At 34.1% G+C, this 24,847-nt stretch overlaps 3 protein-coding genes across 6 annotated transcripts; 1 reads left to right on the top strand and 2 right to left on the bottom strand.

Moving 5' to 3' along the window:
* Nucleotides 1-3,811: 3,811 nt before the first annotated feature.
* LOC133317862 (NADP-dependent glyceraldehyde-3-phosphate dehydrogenase) lies at nt 3,812-9,865 on the bottom strand. The gene is made up of 9 exons (XM_061519744.1): nt 9,563-9,865; nt 9,186-9,379; nt 8,959-9,087; nt 5,622-5,741; nt 5,289-5,425; nt 5,027-5,182; nt 4,431-4,809; nt 4,219-4,335; nt 3,812-4,082 (listed from the first exon to the last, which is right to left on the bottom strand). Exons 1-9 carry the CDS (start codon nt 9,705-9,707, stop codon nt 3,969-3,971), a joined length of 1,491 nt encoding a protein of 496 aa, XP_061375728.1. The 5' UTR covers nt 9,708-9,865; the 3' UTR covers nt 3,812-3,968.
* A 9,453-nt stretch (nt 9,866-19,318) lies between these two features.
* LOC133317902 (uncharacterized) lies at nt 19,319-21,160 on the top strand. Its single transcript, XM_061519802.1, has one exon. It carries the CDS (start codon nt 19,443-19,445, stop codon nt 20,547-20,549), a length of 1,107 nt encoding a protein of 368 aa, XP_061375786.1. The 5' UTR covers nt 19,319-19,442; the 3' UTR covers nt 20,550-21,160.
* Nucleotides 21,161-21,890: 730 nt separating this feature from the next.
* On the bottom strand, nt 21,891-24,790 carry LOC133317884 (uncharacterized). Of its 4 annotated transcripts, none has more exons than XM_061519783.1 (3): nt 22,892-24,790; nt 22,435-22,738; nt 21,891-22,333 (listed from the first exon to the last, which is right to left on the bottom strand). In XM_061519783.1, the coding sequence occupies exons 1-3, from the start codon at nt 23,700-23,702 to the stop codon at nt 22,030-22,032; spliced, it is 1,419 nt and encodes a 472-aa protein (XP_061375767.1). In that variant the 5' UTR covers nt 23,703-24,790; the 3' UTR covers nt 21,891-22,029. The 4 variants fall into 4 exon arrangements, with proteins under 4 accessions (XP_061375767.1, XP_061375765.1, XP_061375764.1 ...); XM_061519781.1 differs by having other exon boundaries at nt 22,435-23,861; nt 24,643-24,790; XM_061519780.1 differs by having other exon boundaries at nt 22,435-23,768; nt 24,643-24,790.
* Nucleotides 24,791-24,847: the final 57 nt, after the last annotated feature.

The following is a 24,847-nucleotide window of genomic DNA, read 5'->3' as shown; positions in this document are numbered from 1 at the left end:
TTCTCTCTCTCTTGAAGCCTGTGTGAAGAGAGTAACATAGGTATGGAATAAATTTTCAGTGCAATTGATATACTAAAAATTTAGTGCATTTATCATTCATTTTATGATATTTGAATAAAAATATCACATTATTTGATCAATTATCATTTTGATTTTTTTTTTCCAAATAATATAATATTTTTTATGAACGTACCATAAAATGAATGGCAAATGCTCGTAGGCATCGCAGGCAGCTTGAAATTGAATACATTTCCACATATAATTGAGGAACCAGGGTGCGTGTTATCCGAATCCTCCAAAAGCTGCCTTCCTTGATCATATGTTTTTGCCCCATCAAGCTTTAAACACGTGTAGCCAAATACACCTTTTTTTAAAAAAACAAATAAATTATACATCTAATGAAAACGTTAAACGAAATATGGGGCATTTTAAAATAGTCTCATCATTAATATCAGATGATGATAGTTCACTTGGTGTTTAAGAATTGAGTAGGTGAGAATGAGAGAATCTATTAAATTCTCCCCAATATCATTTTTGAAATGAATTAAAAACTTTAATTCTTGATAAAAAATTCACAACCAAACATGCGGATCAATAAATAAGAAATTATTCGAACATAATTAATGATCTTAAGTTTATTTCAGTCAGATTAATCTAGTAGTCAATAAACCGAGAAATAATATTAAAAAAAATAAAAATTCAAACTTTTAATGTCCAAAATTAAACGCTAGAATTCTTTATTTACGAAAACATTAAGTAGCGCTAGTTAATATTTGTTTAATTTTTTTTTTTAAATAACGGGGTTTATGTTAGTGTGTTGGATATTCAATTTGTTCGTCTTAACTTATAAAGAGAAATGTTAGTAATAAAGTGCATTGCTTAATCATAAATGCTCTAAGTTCGATAACACAGCCCATTAAAATGAGTTTGTCATTTAATTAATATTATTTCTAATCTTCAAATTCAATTAATGCTTGTATATTCTTAATGCATCCAAATTGTAAGTATTAGGCAATTAAATTATCAACACATCATTAATCAAGGTAACTAATAAGTATTAAGTATTTTAATTAATAATTGTCAATAACTTAATTAATTAGTGTAATGCAGCTAATTAATTTAGATATGTAATGTTTATGAAAAAATTTATAAATAAAAAATATGGGTGAACGTGGGTTTGGGTCTTGCGCATTTAAGTGTACATTGGTAATAATATACTTTGCCACGTACTTTGCCGCCCTATCTAATTGTATATATTTTTTAATCTTACCGTTTTGTTTTCGCAGCCCCCAATTTCGGCGAATTCAATGGACATTGAGGGTGAGGTTTGAGTTTTAGTTGAGTGCTGCAATTTGGAAATTCGAAACTAGGAAGTGGATAGTCACAATACAACTAACTCAACCAAATTAAGAGTTGAGAATTAATAATTAAAATGCCACGGAAATTACAATGTTGGAAAAGTGTATTTGGTAATATTTTATTGGACCCGCTCTAAGTATGCATTAGAAGTATATACTTAGTCGCAATAATCTAACCTAGTTTGTAGTCATATTTTAATTGAGATGCTTTAAAGTATAGGGTGAAGTTAATAATGCACGAAGTTCATTAGTACTTTATTAAGTGCAACTACTTGTGGCTAACAAAATAATAGATATATAAGAATCTAATCTCTTGATCCAAATCATTTTCCCCCATTTATTCTTTTTTGGTCAAAAAGTGCTGTCAATAAAAGTCAAATCCCTTCATAACAAATAAAATTCGCTCTAAGTAACTCAAATTGTCAATTGAATCAAATGCTATCATGATTCTATTTTTATCAAGACCAGAACCCACGCAGTGAGAAAGTTGAATAACTATTTCAGCTTGCTCATTGATCTTATCATATAGATAACAAGAATAATAAGAACTCATTGATTATATTGTTTGTTCTTTCGGAATTAGTATAAAATATGCTGGCTATACAGAACCTATGTCCTTAAACGCTGAAATACAGATTGGTATCCAATTTAAATATTCTCAAGTGAGTCAAGAGAAAACAAGAAAACATACAGATCAGAACGTTGATACGATTTTACCTAGACTAGACATGAATAAAGCTTTATTTTAAAGCTTGGCAACGGCAAAAGATGTAGGTATATGTCCTTGTCTTGTAGCAAACACATCCCCACTATCCTTCAGGTGATAGGGCTCTCTTTACACCTCAACCCCCACTTACTAATCTACAATTATTATGCTATGGAAATCCCTACACGATTTGGGAAAATTTTAATATTTATTGCGTTTTGTTGTTTAACTTTCAAACAGTACATCTATAGGGATCTCTTTAATTTGTTCCATTAGCTATATTATATAATTATAAGGTTATCCTAATAAGCAGGGCGAACTCTTGGAATTTTGTTTCATTTGAAAATTACAAAGTTAATGAAGTATTTAGGACTTTATTCGTTGACTAAATATTATATTACGAATTTGAGAGTAGAAAATAGGAAATATATATTTGGTGAGGACACGTGTTCCTAGTATTTTCACTCTTACAATATACATGTACTTTCAGTCTTTTGATTTTCACGAATAAGCATCAGCATTCAGCACTGAAAAATAATGTCTTACAGTTTCAAAAATTGTTATAAAAATTGATATTAAACTCTCTTATTTTGTATTACATTTCGATTTATTCTGATTTTCAGTTATTTTTAAACTTTGGTTTTTCTTTTCAATTTGGATGACTATAAGACCTTAATTATGTGTGTGTGTGTTAAATTTAACTATTATTTTAAATTAAGTATTTATTTAAAATAATTTAAATAAACGAATTAGGATTAAAAATACAAAATATAATTTGTCAAGATAAGTTTCTAAAAAGTAATGTGTGCTGGGTTTATATTTTTTTTTTATTGTTCTGTAATAGGATTTGGGATTAAGCCCATCATAGCTAGAAAGTCTTGAATCTACTAAATAACTAATTTTTTTTAAAAGACAAATAAAAGTAAATTATTTTTCTCCTAATGGAATATTAGAACTTAAAAGACTAAATATTCCTCAATCTCTAAACCATGAGGATCACCTTCTTACCTCTCAAGGAAGCAAACGTCTAATTCATCGCCGAATCTAGAACAATGATTAACTAAGTCATTTTTGGCTTGGTAGAAAGATGTACACAAATCATTAAAAAAAAAAAAAAAAACTGAGGAGGTACATATTACACAACAAGTATAATTTTCGAAAAATTAAATTTTTCTAAATTTTTAATTTTCGGATATTATCGTAAACTGAATGTAAAAATCATATTTCTGAAAATCGAGATTTCCAGATAAAAAAAAATTTCTTCTACCAAACGCCCCTCTGTTAATTCAGGTAAAAATAAACCAAGTTGTAATAGTTACCAATTATTTATTTAATTTTTAAAAAGCACAAAACATCTAAAAATATAGATACAGTGAAGGGAATTTATTGAAAGAACCACATAGTCCATTGATAACAAGGGGGAGACCTTAAACCCAATTGCTACAGCGAAATTCCAAGAGAGTTTTGCATTTGAGTATTTAAGTTGACTAAATATTATAATAAAGAATTGTGTTCTCCTCAACTTTTAAACCCCTATATGGTGTGCTTAACAGGTATGAGATAAAAGGGAAGGTTGAAAATGTTTGAGGAAGGAATGGAAACAAAGAAGCCAATATTTTCCTCAACTCATTGTTTTGGCATTTGAATTAACTGGAACAGAATCATATTCCTAACTTATTGATAAGGTACAAGATAAATTTTAGATTGATATCATGCTAAATATTAGTACGCAAGAAGACACATTAAGTAGCTACGTGACAGATCTATCACACTCGTTATTTATTTATCTGAGTCCCAGTTACAAAAGAGAACGCAATGCTAAACTCATGCGGTTTGTAGGCTCACTATGATTTATAGAACTACTTGTAAATAGACTTTTCCCCCATGGTATTACTATGCTATTACTAGCCCATGGTGTAAGAAGGGCTTGGTAAGTTGATCACAGTCGTTTTGACCTTGGTCATCATGTTAATGCTGTTGGTAATCCCTTGAGATCCAATCCCACTGTCCTTTATACCCTGCCAGTAAAGCATTTGTTAATATTGGACACATTTTATTGCTTTGTGATATGGAAATGCTTTTGGTTCTTTTCTAAGAATTGGAAATAAAAATTGTGAAATAACAGAATTTGATTGTGTTTTATGGTGTGTTGACCTGAAAGGGAAAATGATCTGGCCCACGAGCTGGAGCAGAATTTATCTGAACTGTTCCTGTTTCCATTGCATCACTGATCAATATTGCTTTGTTGACATCCTTTGTGAAGACACATCCCTGCACAAGTTCAATGTGTCGATACAAATTATTAGCAAACTGACAAATGACAAAACTATTATATGAAGGAATTAAGGGCATTGCAAATTTTTTACCTGAAGTCCAAAGTTGCTAGCATTACAATGGTGGATTCCTTCTTCAACAGAATTGATCCTAATTACTGGCAAAACTGGTCCAAATGGCTCCTCCCATGCAATTCTCATGTCCGGCCTAACATTATCCAATAGCAAAGGCCAAATGAGATTCCCTTCTCTTTTGTATTCCTGGCAGAATGTTGCACCTTTCTGTTTAGCATCCATGACAAGGCCTTCAATGAAATTGGCTGATGATTCTGACACAACTGGGGTGATATCACAGTCATTCTCAGGGGGTCCAACACTTAGTTTTGCCACCTTAGCCTTCACTTTCTCAATCATAGCATCAGCAACGGATTCCATTACCAGGACTACCTTAACAGCAGTGCACCTCTGACCACTTTTATTGAAAAAATGAACAACAATTCAAGTTAAGTGGCCTCTTATGTAAAGAAAATTCCTTTAGAATGTTATATTTTGAGAAACTGTATCTGGATTATAAATTACCAAATTGCCATTCATCACAAAAAAAGCAAATGAAGCTGAATGGAAAGAATAAAAGGACAAACCCTGCCCTATCCCTTGCAAAGAAGTACTAATTCATATATGCCATTCACCTGTATGAAAAACCTCCTTTTATAATGTTTGCAGCAACCAAATCCAAGTCAGCATCCTCAAGTACAATGCAGGCATCTTTTCCTCCCAATTCCATTTGCAGAGGAATCATGCCTGCTTTCTTTGAGATAGCAATGCCAGTATCTCCACCAGTGAAGCTGAAAGACCACAGAATTATAAGTCAGTAGAGGAAAAATTACTTAGACATGGGACATTGGGGACATGAAATATAACGGCATCATATAAAAGGGAACAAATCGTCACCTTATACAGTTCACTCCTGGATGCATAGTAAGGAAGTCACCAATCTCTGAGCCTTTGCCAGTGACACAGCTGATTAGGCCTTTGGGAAAACCAGCCAAGTGAAAGCAATGAACCATGTGCAAAGCAGAAACAGCTCCCTGAAATGCATTATTGAATAACCATTTAGAAGGAACAATAATGAAAGGAAGAAAATAGTAGACTTAAGGATTCTGAAATAAAATAATTGTTGTGGTTTCTTTTTACCGCTAAGCACTTTTATGACATGAGCTAGTAGATACCGTGAGAATATGTGTAGTGGCTTTGTAAGAGTTTCACATTGAAGGATATAATTACCTGAGTTGGAGGCTTGAGCACAATGGAATTTCCAGCAATCAGTGCAGGAGCAATTTTTGAGACAGCAAGATTCACAGGATAATTAAAAGGTGGAATGGCTAAAATCACTCCTAATGGAATCTGAAAATCAATTGGAACTTTCTTAAGACCATATAATCGACCAAGAAAAAAAACAAGATAACACATGACAACTCACCATGGTCCTTTAATTTGCTAGTCATTAGAAGTTACTTAGATAATGGAATGCGATGCAGAGTTTATACCATCGAATGTACTAAAGATTTTGATATTGTGTTTGTTTGTGACATATAGAATATAGGGAAAACTTCACCAATGCTCTTTGGTTTGCTTCAGAATCATTTATGTCCCTGTGGTTTTTTTCCTATCACATATGTCTCTGTGCTTTGTAAAAAATAAGAAACCACATGGGTATATGTGATAAAAAACATACCCTTTTACAAACCACAGGGTGTGATAAGAAAAAAGCCACGGGAATATAAGTGATTCTGAAGTAAACCACTGAACTTTTCCCTAGAATATATTATCTTATTGACTTTTAAGATTGTTAGGGAAGTCTAATATAAAACCATCAATGTAGACATCTATGTAGCACCGATACGACACGCGACACATGACACGACACGACACTCCGACACGTCAATCCTAAAAAATTATGGATTTCAACCCGTTGGGACACATTTTAATATTAAATAATATTTTTAATTTATATAGTGTATGTTTCATTTAATATTTAATAATTTAACAAAAAAACTGAAACTAAATTAATAATACCCATCAACACGTTATAAAGATGGAAGCTTTAATAAAAAAAAATAAGAACTGGAATAAGAAAGAGATATAACATCAGATAGAGAGATCAGAGAGAAGGAGATACAACAAGAGCATGATAGGAATTGACAACAATGATACTGAGATGATCTCTTCTCTACTTAAGGGGAAAAAAGACAAAAAAATAAAATTGATATGATCAGGTGGAAGCTTTATTAATATATTTTATTTTTTAAAAAAAAATAATTTTTTTTAAAAAAAAAACATTACGAAAATGTCATTTTACCGTGTCGGACACGGTCAAATTCGCGTGTCGGAAAAAGTTGACTGCGTGTTCGACACCGTGTCGGAGCGTGTCGCCGTGTCGGAGCGTGTCGGACACGACTCTCCCTGTTTTTACAAGTGTTCGTGCTTCCTTGGTAGACATCACTTATAAGTAAGTTGTTGAGTCTAATTAGTTACATCACATGGTATCAGAGAATTATAAAATTCTGTTCTTATAAGAATCCTGAACCCTACGTCAAATATATGAACAGCTAACTATAAAATCAAAGACTAACACAAAAATAAGGCCAATTATTATACAGCACATTCAAATTGGCCCTGATTTTTTTCGTACATTATAAAATATTCATCAATCCTAAATTTTATGCACAAGGACTTAATGGCAAGCAAACTCTGAATCTGCAAAGTGTCTCAAGTGCATATGATTACTTTAAATATACATAGGCTCTCGAGTCTTGGCTTATTCCAGTTTCCCAGTTATTTGACATATCATAACACATGGTACAGAAACCAAATATTGATTAAACAGTCATTCTAAAGTACGAAATTGAGAAAATAAAATAAAATAAAAGATTATTCCTAATATGAAATTGCAAGAGTAATGCTATACAACTAGAGAATTGAGTCAGATTTGTCAAAGATTAAAAGAGTGTTTGTTGGATGAGTTAAGGTGATAGAACCAATCATCTATACAAAGAATCAATAGTATTGCCAAATGATTCTTAAAAAAAAATTGTGGGTCTATAGTGTTTCCTTATTACAAGTGTGTGTGATTTTTAACAAATAAAAAATGTAGATTTTTTCAATAGCATATTTCCCAGTACATGATAAATGCCTAAAATTAAGCCCTTTAATTAAAAAATTAATCCATCATGGATAAGCAAATTTATGAATATTTATGTTATTGTAGAAATTTTAGGAAAATATGTTCTTAGAAAAATATTATCATGTTAAGATTTATTGTCTGATCAAATTTCACAGCTTAAGAAATCAATATTTGTTTAGGATTTTATTAAAGATTTGTGAAATATTTTTATATTTAAATAGGATTTCATATATAGTTATTATCTAGCAAAGGTAAGCTTTTTTTCTTGTACGAGAATCTTGTAAAAAGAGAGGAAGGAAATGGAAATTTTTCATAAATCCTCCAAAACCTGCTTATTTCTCTGTTAAGTATTTACATTGCTTCCATACCATTTCTTAAAGGCAGAGTCAAAACACTGGAGAGATCCGCTTATACTAGACTTAAAAAAAAAGTGTACTTGATACTTCACTTTCATAGTCCCTTATAAAGTTTTCATTTAGGGGGCGGAAGATGAGAAATTTGTTTTTATGGAGAAAAAATAATTTGTGGGAATATAGTAGGAAAGATTTTTTTTGGATAAGTTACTAAAAAGTATTTGGTAGGTCAATTTTTTTTTGAAAATATTGAGTTAATTTTACTGGTATCGTGTGTTAATTTTTTCATCACATGAAAAAAAATTAATTTCACCTATTCAATTATAATCTTCTCCAACCATTTTACATAAATGGAAAAAAAAAATTTCAGACAGATTTTTACTTCACCTCTTACCAAATATATTCCCTATCCTATTTTTCTATGAAATTTTTTTTCCACCTCCTACCAAACACTCCTGTTCTAGCTTTCTTTTTTAATGTGAGACTTATCTTACATGCGTATTTACCGGAAATTCACATTTAAATGCCATCACCCTTTATGTTAAAATGGAAGATTTATATCAATGCATCGTGAAAAGGAATAAATCTTTGGTGCTACTGTTGCACCAAAGATTCAGTATATCGCACCAATAGAAATATTACATGTCAGCTAAAATTTTTTTTTCCCTGCCCAATTTTTTCTCTTTCCTATAATGTGTAATGCTCCGATTGGTGGAATGCACTGAATCTTGATGCAACAGTAACACCAAAAATATATTCCATGAAAAACCAGTAATATATTAATATATTGTTTGATATCTTTTTTAAGTTAAAGTTAAAAAAAATTATAAAATAAAATTAAAAACTATTTAATTGTTATATAAGAAATTTAACTTAAAAATTGTTCATTTAAAAAAAAAAGTGTTCATTTTAAAAAAAGCTGATACAACTTTTAAAAAACTCCTCATAGAATTTTTTTTCTTTGGACTTCTTCTTTTTTTATTATTAAAATATTTATAAAAATATGTTTGGCCTGTTTTAGGATAAGATAAGTTAGAAAACACCTCACAAACGTAGACATAGTAAACAATTGTTGAAAATAGACCTTGGATGTGAGGCAATATTTCGTCCTTTCATTTCCAGGAAAGCTATCCGATACCAAGAACTTTCCCTCTCCAAGAATCCTTACCCCTTCTTCAGCACAGTAAGAAATCAGATCCCCAGATCTTACAACCTTCATGGAAAAAATTAAGAACCAGTTATCTTCATGATTCATAGTTATAGTACCACACTACCACACAACAATTTGGCTTGTTTTTCAGAAATATGCACCTCAGTAACTGCATCTTTGGCTGGCTTTGCTATTTCTTTCACCAGGCACTCTGCAATTGGAGCTTTGTGCTCTTTGAGTATAGCAGCTGCCTTGTGAAGAAGTTCAGCCCTCTTCCAGAGTGGGGTCTTTGCCCATGACTTTTGTGCTGATTTTGCTGAATCCATTACCTTATTAACCTCCTCTTGTGAACAAGCTGCATGAATATATATCATTGTTATTGTTAAAAAATATATATATATATATATAGAAAGAGAGGAAACTAGCATTTCATCTAGCATTCAGTAAGCTTAGTTACTATTGCTCTTCCATTTTTGGTAGAAAGAAAGGGAAATTAATGAAGATGTGACAATATCTCACATCTTAAACGGTTAAATACCTTGAACTTTGTATTGAGTCTTTCTTGTAGTGGGGTTGATGATGGAAACACTTTTCCCAGAAGAAGATTTCTTCCATTCTCCATCAGCATAGTACTTGAACACATCTCCATCCAAAGTATCTGCAAACACTCCATTCCCAGCCATGTTAGAAAAAACTTAAATGCAAATACCAGTTTCAAGAACTATTATAATGCAGAGAAAGAGAGAAAGATGAAATTGAAGGTTAGGAGGAGTGTCTGGTGTAGTATGGTTGGTATGGTTTTCTGGGTGATGGTTTGGTGAGTGACAATTAACATGTGTCGTTTATATAAAGAGAAGGTAAGCCACACATCGTAACTTTGTCATTGACTTGGGACAGGCGAGAGTTTGTTAAGTGGTTCTGAGATTGCCAGGTGAGCTTTAATGATCTTAATCACTCTGTCCTATCTTGAAACTTTCCTTAATGTTGTTATTTCGATAATCACAATGCATGCCATGCATTTACTCACAAAACAGTAAAAATCAAATTTCGTTATCTTCCTTTTCTCTTGCAGGAGGAGAGTTTGATAAGAAGAGAGTTTGTTGTAGTTTGGGTGTTTGTGTGACTGAAATAATGTATTAGACTCAGACAATAATATTAGTTTAAAGGAACTGATTTTCCATGCAATCTAGTCCATGCAGACAAAAGTTAATTTGAGGTATAATTCAATAACTTACATAGAAGGTTATGAGGAGTGAGTTAATTATTAATTCGTGTACCTCTCAACTTTTTTATCCACTTGTGAGGCAAGGATGATAAGAAGATATTGTTAAGTTGAGAAAAAACTATACGCTATTTGTTCAAAAAAAAAAAAAAAATAGTACGTGTGGTTGATAAATTTGAGTTTATATTTTGTTTACTTTTTTATGTGGTGCTAATTAAACGGTGAGTTGTTGGAGCTACTTTGTTAGAATGACATAAGATTGGCCTTATATATTATGGACAAAAATCATTATCAATTTATCATACAGATAAGGGGGAAGTGGGACTCTCCAGTGAGGGAAATTGAGGGATGTCTAGGCTGAAAGATATGAATATACAGAGAGACTAATATAAGAAATTCTTAAACACTACTCAATATACTAACCTTTGCTCTTCAATTTGCATTTATAAATTTTAAATGATACGGTGATTACCCAATGAAATAGTGGGTCCTAAGTGAGTTGTAGAGAACCGCCACATCGAAGGGATTCAATTTGTACCGATAGTGAGAGGCAATCATCCACTTAATAATTGTTCTTTTTATTTTTTATAAGGAATTTACCAAGTCTCATTAAATGCGCATATTGTACTATCATGTTAGTCGTTGCCCTATGTTATACATCTACAACATATACTATACTAGTCGCTTTTGGACATGCAGAATAGAAACAGCGATTTCATGGCCTTCATTTATAAAAAAATTCTTATACAAATATATCAAATAATTTATAAATTATATTTCATAATGAGTATATCCTATTACTTTTGATAGAATTTGTAAATGAATAGATTTAAATAAAGGGAAAACACTTCTCCCCAAGAAGTGTTTTCTCTTATTAGTGATTGTTCGATTTCTATGCTAATTTTTTTTTAAGGTGGGCCCACTGCATTTTCTTTGTGCAGGAAATTTCAAACTTCTTTTATGAACAGAGAAGTTAAAAACTCTTAAATAAATTATCTTCAATTCTAAAAGGTTTTAAACGCTACATTCAAAATAGAAAACAAATCATTTTGATAATTATGAGTAGTGAATGATGCAAACCCGGCCAGAACGGACCTTTTGCTGCAGAAATTTCATCAGCCACCACTAGTGTGCATTGTTTGCAGTTGACAAATTGTGGTGAAAGAGAAGGTAACTGCCGTACAAATGTAACTCTCTTTTTTGTTGGCACCTTATTGAGAGGTAAACTATTACTGCTTTTGAAGCTGATGCATGATGTCCATGAAGATATCATGTTAAATGGAAAATTAGAAATTTCTTGAATGAAGGTAATTCATTGATTCAAAACTGTTACATTACAGAGATTCATAATATACAATAATAGAGTAAGCTAAAACCAAGGAGAAAAACTAGGACCTTGACTGATCTAAGGGAAAGGAAACTTTCCTAAAATTATTTACACGAGACAATTCAGGGGACATAAATTGGAACTTCATAATACGTAATTACACGTATGAAACATATCTAGGATGTGCTAATACTCACACCAACTTGCTATTTAAGTGAAGGAAATGATCATTGTGAAGTTCACCATTGGTTCATTATAAAGTTCACCATCATTTGAGTTTCCACCCAGTCTCACACTCTTGTAAACCAAAGTCTTAACTGAAATTCTTAGTCTTACCCACATTGCCTACACCATATTTGCACCTTAGAAAAGACTCCAATCTATTTCATGAGACACTTCTCAAACTCATCTGCTCACTGTGTCAGCAACATCGAATAAGAAACCAAGTTTTTGAAATTTGCCTTTGAATACCATCCATAAGTGTCAGGGTAGTCACGTGAAAATCTGTACTTCAAGCACAACCTTCAAGTGAATTACTCATGTACAAGCTTTTGGCCAATGCATTTTTTTACTATTTTAATTATCAAAAATTTTTACTACTAACTTACTACCTATCACATCATCATTGGATCAAAGAGAGAGAATGTTAAAAAGTTTTTGAAGAGAGAGAAAATGTTAATCTAATGGTGATTAGATAGGTAGTAAGTTAGTAGTAGAAAATTTTGACAGTGAGAATATCCCTTTTTTTTTATTGTTTTACTTGTAATATCATGTTGTGTAGGTAGGAGTACTGTATGGCTCTAAGTTCTGTACTTCTGTTCACTGTCAAAGTTATGGTTACTTTATTTATTATTCATGAATTCCAGAATGTGAATATAGTTATTAATCCCAGATCATTAATGTCATGTTTTATAAGGTCATTTTGGCTGTCAAAGCCTAATGATCTAAATATTTTAAAAAATTAATAATTAAAACTTTTCTTATCAAACAATGATTTTGAAAATACAAAACAACATGATAATTTAATTTTTTTAAAATAATTAAATCTTTCTTAAAAAAATAATTTTCATAATTTAGATTCCTTCGCAGATTATTTTTGGTTCATATTTAGTTCTAGGGCAAAATAAATATTGTTAAATTTACCCATAATTTACGCAATTGATTAAATAGTAACTATCTATTTATAGGGTGTTAATATATTTACTACTCGTAATCGACTTCGGAACCATTCTCAATTTTAAAACCGACTTGTTTTTGTAAAAAGGTCCCTGGTTGCGACAATCATGTCCCAAGGGCCTAATGAAAATATCAAAATGACAATAAAATTCAATGTATTTAATTTATTCATGAAAAATTAGATTAGATGCAATGTGAAGTGCAACTTTGTATATAGTTTTGCCACAATAACAAAATTTGTATAGTATGTAACGCTCTATTCGAGTGTATCCTCGGTCAACAAGACAAGTTTTGTATCGCTCAAATGAGACATCTGCACAATATTTAGGGCTAATTTGGTGGACATAATAGGATAAGAATGAATAAGATAAGAGGACTGAATAAGGGCCTAACGTGTGTTTGATGTGCATTAAATAAGCATTCTGGTAGGATAATGTTATCTTATCTAATGTTTGAAGCGAACCATATAGTGTCATGATATTGTATAAATAGACAGAAATACCCCTTTAATAGAATTCATATGATATTTTGAAATTGATTTTTAAACCTTTTTTTTTACTTATTTACACATTATTTTTTATTTTTAATTATTAAAAGTCATAATTTTAAATAAAAATATTAAAATACATAAATAACTTTCAAAAATAATAAAAAAATTAAAAATTAATCCTCAACAAATAATTTTTTAAAAATTAAGTTTTAAATTTATGGTCAATGCTAGTGACAATGGTGGGAGGTGGTGGTGGTAGCTAGTGCAATAATTGACCGGTTGAATTGGTGGTGATACCGAAAGCGCATACAAAGGTGGCTAAACAAAAAGTTAGTATTTCAAAAAAGAGTAACCTTTTAGTTTTCAATTTCTATTTATCAAAATAAAAAAATTCAACTCCTACACTAAGGGTCTTAAGCACCCTTTTATAAACTAATTACAAATTGATCCAAAATTCAAAATCTAAAATCCTAAAAATAAGAAAACTTTCTAAAATAAATATAAGAGTAATTAACTTATAAAAATAAATAAATAATTACAATCAAATCATTAAAAACATGTCCCAAATCGTAGATCTCAAATTATGTCAAATGTGTTGCTTTTCTTTTCTTGTCAAACAAATCACAATCATATCTACTGCTTCGTTTGGACTTGGATTTTATCATAATTTGTTATATTTCAAATTATTACTTCTTTTAACAAATAGGTCATACTTATTAAACCACAATTCTGGTTGACTCTGAGATTCCTGAATCAATGGATGGGCCATGTGTAATGGGCCAACTGTAAGTGCATCATTCTCCTCTGCTAAGAAAAGATTCGTCCTTGAATCTTCTTTTTCTTCACTGATCTCAATCTCTTTAGGATGAAACTGAAATGACAATTCTTCCTCAATTAAATCTTCATTATCTAATTCCATATTAGATTTATCATTAACTAAATAATCATCGTAGATTGGATAATCATCATAAATCAGATAATCATCATAAATCGGATAATTATCGTAAATGGGATTATGATCATAGATCAGATAATCGTCATAAACTGGATTATGATCATTAACTTCAAAATTAGGAAAGTTGAGATGCATCTCGATTTCTGAAAAAGTGAACTAATATCCAGGTTGTATTTCCCAATTTTGTCCCCGGTTTAGAATCCTCAAGGGATTGACGTCCTCATCTTCGTCATCATATGCATCCTCTAATTTCATTCCTTCTTCGGATTAAATGCTTAACTTTGTCCACGCAAGTCGTCACTCCAAATCTTGAATTTTACTGCTCTGCACCCGCACAAGTAATCGCTCCAAAAATTGGATTTCCATGCTTTGCACCTCCAGAAATTGTCGCATCAAATCCTAGATCTGCCTTCCGAGCTCTTCATTTTTTATGTCACACGAGTCTATCTGACGCGATTGTCTGTCTTCTTTAGGAACGAATCCATGTCTCTTACTTTTAGAACTTCGCTATTAATGACCTCTACGATTTTGTTTAGCTATTGGTTGAAAGCAACCTAGTACTCTGATACCAAATGATGTCGGAAGCGCATAGAAAAGAAGTAGCTACACAGAAAGTTAGGATTTCACAAAAGAGTAACCCTTCGGTTCTCAATTTTTATTTATCAAAATAACAAAATTCAACTCTGAGAATTAGAGTCTTGAGCACCCTTTTATAGACTAATTACAAATTGATCTCAAATTTAAAATTCAAAAATATAAAATCCTAAAAATAAGAAAACTTTCTAAAATAAATATAACAATAATTAACTTATAAAAATAAATAAATATAATCAAATCATTCAAAACACGTCCTAAATCGTAGATCTCAAATCATGTCAAATGTGTTGCTTTCCTTTTCTTGTCAAACAAATCACAATTATATCTGCTGATTCATTTGGACTTGAATTTGATTGCAATTTTTATATTTCAAATTACTACTTCTTTTAATAATTGGGTCATACTTATTGAACCACAATTCTGGTTTTCTCTGAACTTCTTAAATCCATGGTTGGACCGTGTGCAATTGGTCTGTAAGTGCATCAAGTGGTAGTATTAGTTGTGGGGGGAGGTGGGTGGCAATGGCGGTGGTGATAGCACTGGTAACAATCGGTGACAATTTTGGGATTGATTGATGACGGTGATGGTTGGTGCCTTGTGTTTGAGAGTGCCAGTGACTAGTGGCAATAACAGTTATGGTGGTAGTTGTTAGTAGGGCTGGCAATATGGGCCAGCCCGCCCCGGCCCGCCACTAGCCCGCCCAAAATGGGTTGGCCCGCCCCGGCCCGTTTTGACAAAATGGGTTGAAAGGAGTAACCTGGCCCGTTTTATGAGTGGGCTGGCGGGCTACGGGCCAGCCCGCCTAAAATAAAAAAAATATAAAAATAAAATACAAAAAATTAAATTCTGCATAAAATCACATAAAAAAATCTGCATAAAAGCATACAAAAATCTGCATAAAATCCTAATGTGCTTATGAAACCAAGAAGATCAGTGTTTAATAATCTGCATATAAATATGCATCTTTCATTCCAAAAATAATAATAAAAAAATAAAATCATATCAGGATAAAATAGAGTAACAAAACAAGTAACAAAGTGTTGTATGAGCAGTCAACAACAATTCAAAAAAACCACTTGCATGCAGAGAAATCTAAGATACGGAGCTACATAACAATTGGGTAACCTAAAAAAAAAAAAAAAAAAAGGACTTGGCGGGCTGACCCATATGGGCTGGCGGGTTTGGCGGGCTGGTGGGTTTGGCGGGCTGGTGGGTTGAAAAACTCAACTCAACCCAGCCCGCCCCATTTGGCAGGCGGGGCGGGCCAGCCCGGCGGGCTCAGCCCATTTTGCCGGCCCTAGTTGTTAGTGTATGGTGGTAGGTGAGGGTGGTTGATGGAAGTGGTGATGGTGGCAGCGTCTAACACTGATAGGTGGCAATAATGGTGGCTAATTGATGGCGGTGGATGGTGGTAGTGGTGGCGATGGCGGTTGGTGATTGGTGGTTAGGGGTGGTGGCTGGTTGGTGGCGGCGGCGGTAATGGACGGTAGTGGCGGCTAATTGGCGACAGTGGCTACTGGTCGGTGGCAAGGGCTGACACTCGCATGCCCAGTAATATTCCTAGGAGAAAAGCAAATGACTATATTTGGAATGAGAGATGTGACATTTGCTATCATATCTTGTCTATTCCTAACCCGATTTCTCCCTTATAATAGTTTATCCTATTACAGATATAATAAAATAAGCCAATATGTTAAGATTATCATATCTTGTAGATAAGAACAAAATATGATAACATATTATATCTTATCCTCCTTATCCTATTCTGCAAATGGCCTTAATTTTGAAAGCACAACAGCCAATTCTTAATTATGAGATGGCTGTTTTCGTGGCAATCCATGTACTATTCTGTTCAAGAACAGCAATTTTTGATTCCATAGCTTGACCAAAACTAATTGGTTCGTCACATGAATATAGGCTTGTAATTAAAGCTTTACAGGTAGATCTAAGGTCAGTAATAAGACAAATCACGGGAGGGAGAGAAAGTTATACCCATATCAAGTTGCTTGTGCTTATCATGATTAAATAACAACAAACTATGCTTCTATTCAAATAAAGTGACAAATTTGAATTGATTTCCGACCATATTCTTTTACTTTAGAAAGAAAGATATGCCAATGAGTGATTTAATTCAAGACCACACACAACCTAACAAGAAGAAGGGGTCGTCAGGGGAATCGGGTGGTTGATACTTTGAAGACACACAAAGCCTTACCTGCATGCACCAGGGACTCGTCTCAGCATGTAGTAAGTAGCAAGAGCCACTAGTTTTTTCACTGAACACGTGGTTGATAGCCAGTCTACATCTATTCCTTTGTGACTTATGGTTGAGGACCAATTTCACATAATTGCATTGTAGCCATTTGACACGACCCTACAATTCTTCCAAAAAAATAGATGGACCACATTGACATTGCTTTATCTCTAAATAAAATTGCATGGCCTACCACCATGACTTTGATCAAGGCTACATTAGGAGCTAATGTTGGGAGAGTGACCATTTTGTCACGTTTGGACAAAAAAATTATCAGACTGTCACGCCAATAGTAAATTCTGTCAAAATGTCACGCGGCATAATTCGCTACACAGTGTAGCGAATTATGTATGCAAGTAATTCGCTACACAGTGTAGCGAAATATGCTACGTCAGAACCAAAAATGCCACATGTCAAATTTTGCAAAATTCACTACCCTATGTAGCGAATTTTGCAAAATTTGACATGTGGCATTTTTGGTTTTGACGTGGCATATTTCGCTACACTGTGTAGCGAAATTACTTGCATACATAATTCGCTACACTGTGTAGCGAATTACTTGCATACATAATTCACTACACTGTGTAGCGAATTATGCCGCGTGACATTTTGATAAAATTTACTGTTAGCGTGGCAGTCTGGTAATTTTTTTGTCCAAACATGACACTTTGATCACTGTTCCGCTAATGTTTTGGTCTTATTCTACATGGCAGGGCAAGCCCAACTTTTGGGTGGTGAAATTACGATTGGACATTGCATTCAAAATTAAATATCAGGTGTTGAAAATTATTATGAAAGAGCCATTGACAATCTCGGCAAATTTTGGAATTGGAGCACAGTGAACATCTTGGAATAGCATTCATGAAGTGGCTAAATCGGACATTGATTAAATTAAGGAATGATGATTTATAAGCTAGGATGGACAAAAAACGCATTACCATTTTTTTTTTAAAAAAAAAAAATTGTGCACACCTAAAATATGGAAGAAGTCTTCACCCATAGGATGCAAGATGTATTTTTACGAAACAGACTAATATGCCACTCTTTCTTTAGAGAGATAATTCATCTTAGTAAGCAACTACCTTTTATAGTTATAGATTATCTTTATGGAAAATTATTTTCTCACAGTTTTTTCATATTATGAGACATTAAAATCCGTATTATTATTTTTGTTTTTTGTTTTTTTTTTTACAAGTGCTGGGTCCACCATTTTTTTTTTTTTTTTTGCATTACATGGGAATTGAACACACACAACTACACTACATTCACCTAACACACACACACCACACCACTAGGCTAATCCTAGTGGATGACATAAGAAATGTTATCTCATGTTACATAAGAAAATAATATAACCTTAATATATGTTCTCATCTCCAGTAAAATATATGTCTCATTGATCCCCATAAGTTGGCATATAAACCACATAATCTTTGGAAAACAAAAGCAAAAAGGAGATATCACGTATTCCAGTCCACTCGGTTTATCAAAAAACAAAGATAGCACCTAATATAGGCCTATTTATATTCTACTCAAAAAGGCTTCGGAGTGTTTGATAGGAGGGAAAAAAAAATTGTCCAAAAGAGTGGAATGAGAAAAATAATTTAGTTATGTTTGGTAAGAGTAAAGTAAAAAAGTGGTTGAATTTTTTTTTTTTGATGGGTAACAATTTTACACATAATATCAATAGAAAATTTTACCAACCAAGATATCGTAAAACAATTTGCCCACAGCCAACATACCTTTTATTATCTTACCCAGCAATAAATTTTGGCCTACCAAACACTTTTTTCTTATCTTACCCGGTTATAAATTTTTCACACCATGTTCGCGACGAATTTTTTTGACTGATAAAAAACATCTCCTCTACCAAATTCTTCCTCACTTCATCTATTTTTTCCTTGATGTATTGCTGAACAACATTTAATTTTGTTCAACCAAGGAGGCATTCGAGGCATTTACCCGTAAAACCATGTCTATAATATTTTTATAGGGCTTCAAAAGGAAATTTTGCTCCTTACTGCCAGAAGGGTGATAAAATAAAAGCTAAATTTTGAACATGTTCCATATTGACATGTACATAATCTGATAGAGAAAAAAAAAAAAAAAAACATACCAAGCCACAAAGGAAAACAGAGCAAGCCCAGGTACGGTTTCTAACGGCCCAACTAGGCCCACGTGTAGCTAATCGAGACCCAACAAATTTAATTAATTAAATAAATAAATACATAAATGAGGACCAGGTTACTTCCAATTCTGAACCCCACCCGATATTGCTGTCTTCGAAGTCGGTTACCGCCAGCGATCAAAAAGCTAGGGTTCCGATCATTGGTGAATCTGAATTGATCAATCTCCAATTTCGCAATAGAAACCCTAGAAAAGGAAAATTCAAAGGAAATGCATCCGAAAGATTTCCAAATCTTGGTCCAATCGCCGGACCTCAAAATTTGTCCGCAATCAGTAACCGGCGATGAAACCCTATCGCTCGTGAAACGCTCTCTCTTCCCGGAATCACAACACCTCCTATCATCGTTCTACTTCACCGTTAATGGAAAACCTCTCTCCGACGATACCCCTCTCTCGAGTCCACAAATCGCGCCCCTTTCTACCCTCGTCCTGCGATCCCGACTCCGCGGCGGCGGCGGAGATGGCGGAGCAACCGGCGCTGAGTCCCGCGACTGCTACCTTAAAATGTACGCCGAGAAGAAACCAGACAAGGTGGACCCGAACGAGCAGAGGTTGTCGAAGTGGCAGAACTGCGCCCTGTCGAACGAGCCGTTGAGGGAACCCTGCGTGATCGATAAGCTTGGGAATATCTTCAACAAGGAAGCATTGGTTGAGGCATTGCTGGGGAAGAAGCTCCCCAAGGAGTTTGGGCACATTAAGGGTTTGAAAGACATGATCAATATTCAGCTTTCTTTGGTTCCTGGTGTGAATGATGGGGCTAGGTTTCAGTGCCCTATTGCAGGGCTTGAGCTCAATGGAAAGTATAGATTTTTCGCTCTTAAGAATTGTGGGCATGTTTTGAGCGCCAAGGCTTTGAAGGAGGTTAAGTCCTCTTCTTGTTTGGTTTGTCACAAGGAGTTTGCGGAGGTGGATAAGATTGTGATCAATGGGAGTGAAGAAGAGGTGGCGGTTTTGAGGGGGAAGATGGAGGAGGAGAAGGTTAAAATGAGAGAGAAGAAGACCAAGAAGGTTAAGAATGAAGGAGGAGTGGGTGTGAATGGTGTGAGTTTGGAAGTGTCCAAGCTGAGTGGTACCAAGCATGGCATGGACGTTAAGGCTGTGGAGAAGGTTTCGGCTAAAGTTGAAGGAAATGGGAAGGTTGCTAATGTTGATGTTGGTTTGAAGGGTGTGAGTGCTGCTGCTAAGCGTTTCAAGGTTACTGATATGGCCCCTGCAAATGCTACAAAGGATGTGTATGCGTCCATTTTCACTTCGTCAAAGAAGTCTGATTTTAAAGAAACTTATAGTTGTAGATCTCTACCTCTTGGTAGAAACTGATTGTGGTATGGTGTCTGGCATACAAGTGTCTACTGTTTTATTGTTGTTGAGTGTACTGAATTTTAGTTCGTGATTGTAGAGGAGATTGACTAATCCTGTGATGTCTTTACTTGTTTCATTCCCATTAGATCATCATTAATCTTTCTTTAGAAGGGGTTTTGTCACAAACATCTATTTGTTTGACCACTTCTTCAGGAGGCAGAGTTTAGTCATTGTTCTCTTCCAAGTTTGGCTGTGTAAAGTGTTTTTGAAAATAATGCACTCTCTGTATTTAGTTCTCTATTCTCTTTTCCACTGCACTGTAAGTTGATGACAAAATTAAAAGCAGAACTTGTTGGCTAATATGAGATTTGTTCAGGTCCATCTTCTCCTATATTTCTGATTACGCACCGGTTGTGGCATCATGCTATAGTCAATATTTAAGTGAGACACATCATCTAAGCTGGGGGTTGAACAGTTGAACCTATGACATTCCGGTTAATTACTTTTCTCTCTCACTTATGTGTAGGTTGGTGATGTCCATCCTCCACAGAGTATGTACTAGTACTACCCTTTCTTCTTTGTAGATGAAGAATGAAATTCAACCTACCATTTAACCTGAACTTGTCTTTTACTTGGTTATTTCCTTGTTATCATTTCAATGAATGACATGTTTAAGATCCTGTACTAGGATTATGATGCCTATGTATTACAGGGAATATGTTTCTCAATGACATGATTTTGTCTTTATCTGTACAACATATAAAAAAAATGGATGGAATTCATTAAGAAAAAAAGAGAGAAAAAAATAAATTTCACCCATGAAACAATTTGAAAGACATATTTCCCATGCTTTATATACCAGTAAAGCATTAAAACAACCGGTGGATTTTCTGTTAAGAAAATTTGTCAGATGAGTCTGTGTAGCAGAGTTGAGGTGTCGACGAAATTATGGAAGTGCATGGATTCTCTCACTTTCGAACAAGCCAAAAGGCTGAACGAATCTTTGTATTAGATTTTGCGAACTTTTACTTCAGCTTGGTTTTTAAAAATTGGATTGTGTAAAAATGTGAGTTTGGTTGAGCAAAAAATGAGTTTGTAAGTAGTGATATATATTTAAAAAAAATTGATTTAAAACGTGATTTTAGTAAAAGGGCATCAACCTAAACGATCTATAAATAGTACATGAAATTTGCAAGTGCTATAAATTGAAGATGAAAGAAACAAACAAAATTCACAGGAGTCATATCAACACAGTCGAATGTTTTGAATAGCCATTGCTCAGTCAAGTTTTAAATTGAGAAAATCAAACGAGAAAATAAGTTTAAAACAACACAGTAAATATAACAAAACACACTTCAATTTCCCTTCCTTGTGTATATTGTATATGATGCGAAGCAGTATTGTTAGGCAAATAACAATTGGTCCGAAATAGTGAATGATAAGGCAAAAATCAATTAGAAAGGAGTTTATACATTGAAAGTGCAATGAAACAGTTCACTCAGTCAACTTCAATTTCAGCTCTCTTGTTATCAGTGATGCATTCCTCATTGACAAGGCGCAGGTCTGGATAGTTTCTATGGTTCAAAGAATGCAACCAAAGAGCAACAGTTCCATCCTTCTGTTCCGTGGAAGCAATATGAGAATATATATACTTCATTTTAAAGCCTTCAGCTTCTTTTTCATATGCTTTCATTGACAACTCTTCATGGCTATCTTTCCACTTCTGGTTATACGAAGAAAAGAAGCACTCATCCAAATATAATCCAACCTCAGGGGCAGTAGGCACATTAATGTTAACATCCCTGCATTTAGCAAAATAAAAAAAATATATCAGATGAGAATCACAATGTATTTCATATAGAAATTTGTATATAATAACAGAAAAGACTGAAGCAGTACTCACTTCTCCAAAGCTTTATCGATGAGTGACTCTTGTGCACAATTCCTCATGATTGCCACAGCAAGCCCCATCATCTTCCGTATCTGATGAAGCATGAAGCTCTGTCCCACAACCTCACATTTCACAAATTCCATGCCCTCAACGATAACAATGGTGTTTGCTTCAAATGAAATAATGAAACGTTGAGCAGAGGGATCCTCAGCTTTTGTTCTGGTGGTAAAGTTATGGAAGTTATGAGTCCCTACATAATATTTCAAAATCCTATTAAATCTCTCCCTCTCCTTCTCACCATAGCAGAACCCACTTCCTTTGGTAGGTTTATCCTCTCCATTCATTGTTTCTTCCTCAAGAATCCCTGAATTATTCACTGATCCACCATTCAAAGGAGTACCCTCATTCGGAACAGGAATTACAGTCTCAAGATAAGTTTTAGAGTTCACCTCGCCAACTAAAACCTTACCCTCATTATCATTACTGGATTCCTCATTTAAATGATTACCATCAACTTTGCTCAAAGAAACCTCCACATCCTCTGGAACTCCAGAGTTATGCACAGCATTTCTGTTTGATGAAATACCAGCCTCAACATCCACAGCTTCTAGTTCCATATTGCGCTTACCATTACCAACTAACCCTACCACCTTTCTGCCTCTCTCAGAACACTCCAAACACTTAACAAGCTCATTTTCAGACCCCAAACTGGCCAGGACAGTTTCTCTATCACGATGACAGCATGGATCAAGAGCAAACACAGGAATGAGATAGACATACCTCCTCCGGTCACAAAACTTCTTGGCATTAAAAGAACCTGTCACGCGCTTGTAACCAAATATCTGTATCTGAGAGGGAAGGTTTGAATTGAGGCGATCAACAAAGCCAGGTGGATCAATATAGAACCGGCCTGAGACAACCTGACCAACAGCACTGACTCCCTTATCAGTTCTAGCGGAGCGAGCCCAGTCATATCGTTTAGGATTTCCGCGATCCTGTTCAGGAACAGCTCCAGACGCATATAAGGCTTCTTCTAGTTCACCTTCAATAGTCTTGGCACCAGGGTTTTTTTGCATACCCTGATAGCCAACACCGCAGTAAGCAAAGAAAATAGCAATCTTACGGCGCTTGTATCTTTTCTTGGTGCCTGTGGCAGTTGTGCATTCTTCGTCATCAGAAGTAGTGGTAGACATTTTCAGCTTCTTGGGCTCTGGTTCTTCTGCAGCTACTGGTGGTGGTGGCGGGAATGAACTTGCCGGCTTTGTATCTGGGTTTTCCATATTTTAGAAGTGATAAGAATATGGCTGGTAGAAGGCAATGTTTTAAAACCTGGAATGTTCAACAACCTGGAAAAAGGACTGGGTCAAGACTTAAGAGCCACTGACCAGGCCAGGGAACAACTATGGCCCAACCTATGACATTATCCTGATGCCACAAACCTAAACAACAGTTTGATTTATTAATACATAAATGAACAAACCCTACGGTATATTAGAGATTATTTCACAACATATCTAGTTTCTACATATAGCTTCAGATGCATTTTCCATTCCATCAAATTTTAACGAACTCATCTAACCATTTTTATATCTGGTTTTTTGTGATTTCTTCTTGTCTTGCAACTTGCAAATTCAAAAAAAACAAAGAATTTGTAACACATAAGCTACAAACATTTATTATCTCCAAATGTCTTACCAATTTATTCTATCATGCTCATTCATTATGTCAATTTTATTTGTTGATTTTCACCCCAGGAAAACAGCAGCCATCCAAGAAGCACATAATCATAAGGCAAACAATAAATCAAGAAAAAGAAAATAAAAATTATTAGGAATTAATACAAAAAGATCAGAACATTTATTACAGCAGCTATATAAATTCCAAAGCAGTTGAGAAATGAGGGACGAACTATAGCAAAATCGATTTGAAATTGAAACAGCATTAAAGGCCAAAACTCTTCACAAATAAAAAAATAGATGGGAAAAATCGATAGATCACTGGGCGAGCACATCTAATTAAAAAGCATAACGAACAAAGGGCCCGTTAATGATCAAACAAACTAACACAGAAAATGTAAATTTTGCCGATACTACAAAATATACATATATGAAACACCACATCCACTTTGGAGAGACTAAAACAAATGGCACTTAAAGATTATTTTTTTACAAAACAAAGAGCATAAGACAATGAAGCAAAGCTACCCAGAAGAAGTATTACCAAAGCAGAAGTAAGATAAGGCCCTAGGTGGAAGCACCAAAGTGAGAAAATGGTGAGGGTAGAACTACGATGAAAACGTGCGCGTGAACAAGAGAATGAGAGAAAGAGGCGAACAACGTTAAACCCTCGTTTCAGTTCGGAGTTTGCTTCATTTCAGAACGCATTCATTGACTGCGTTTGGAATGGAATGGATATGTTTGTTCAG

The sequence above is a fragment of the Gastrolobium bilobum genome, unplaced genomic scaffold, assembly GCF_033153095.1.
Source record: "Gastrolobium bilobum isolate Gb01-03AN ecotype WA unplaced genomic scaffold, APGP_CSIRO_Gbil_v1 utg3966, whole genome shotgun sequence".
Taxonomy (NCBI): Eukaryota; Viridiplantae; Streptophyta; class Magnoliopsida; order Fabales; family Fabaceae; genus Gastrolobium; species Gastrolobium bilobum.
This window is presented reverse-complemented; position numbering and strand designations above follow the sequence as displayed.

Excerpts from the sequence above, each read along its gene's own strand:
- LOC133317862 (XM_061519744.1), bottom strand. The coding sequence starts at position 9,707 with ATGGCTGGGAATGGAGTGTTTGCAGATACTTTGGATGGAGATGTGTTC. Across the intron at positions 5,426-5,621 it reads TGCTCAAGCCTCCAACTCAG|GGAGCTGTTTCTGCTTTGCA; the intron begins GTAATTATATCC and ends AATGCATTTCAG. Across the intron at positions 4,810-5,026 it reads AAAGGAGGTTTTTCATACAG|TGGTCAGAGGTGCACTGCTG; the intron begins GTGAATGGCATA and ends TTTCAATAAAAG.
- LOC133317902 (XM_061519802.1), top strand. The coding sequence starts at position 19,443 with ATGCATCCGAAAGATTTCCAAATCTTGGTCCAATCGCCGGACCTCAAA.
- LOC133317884 (XM_061519781.1), bottom strand. The coding sequence starts at position 23,702 with ATGGAAAACCCAGATACAAAGCCGGCAAGTTCATTCCCGCCACCACCA. Across the intron at positions 22,334-22,434 it reads ATCGATAAAGCTTTGGAGAA|GGATGTTAACATTAATGTGC; the intron begins GTGAGTACTGCT and ends TGCTAAATGCAG.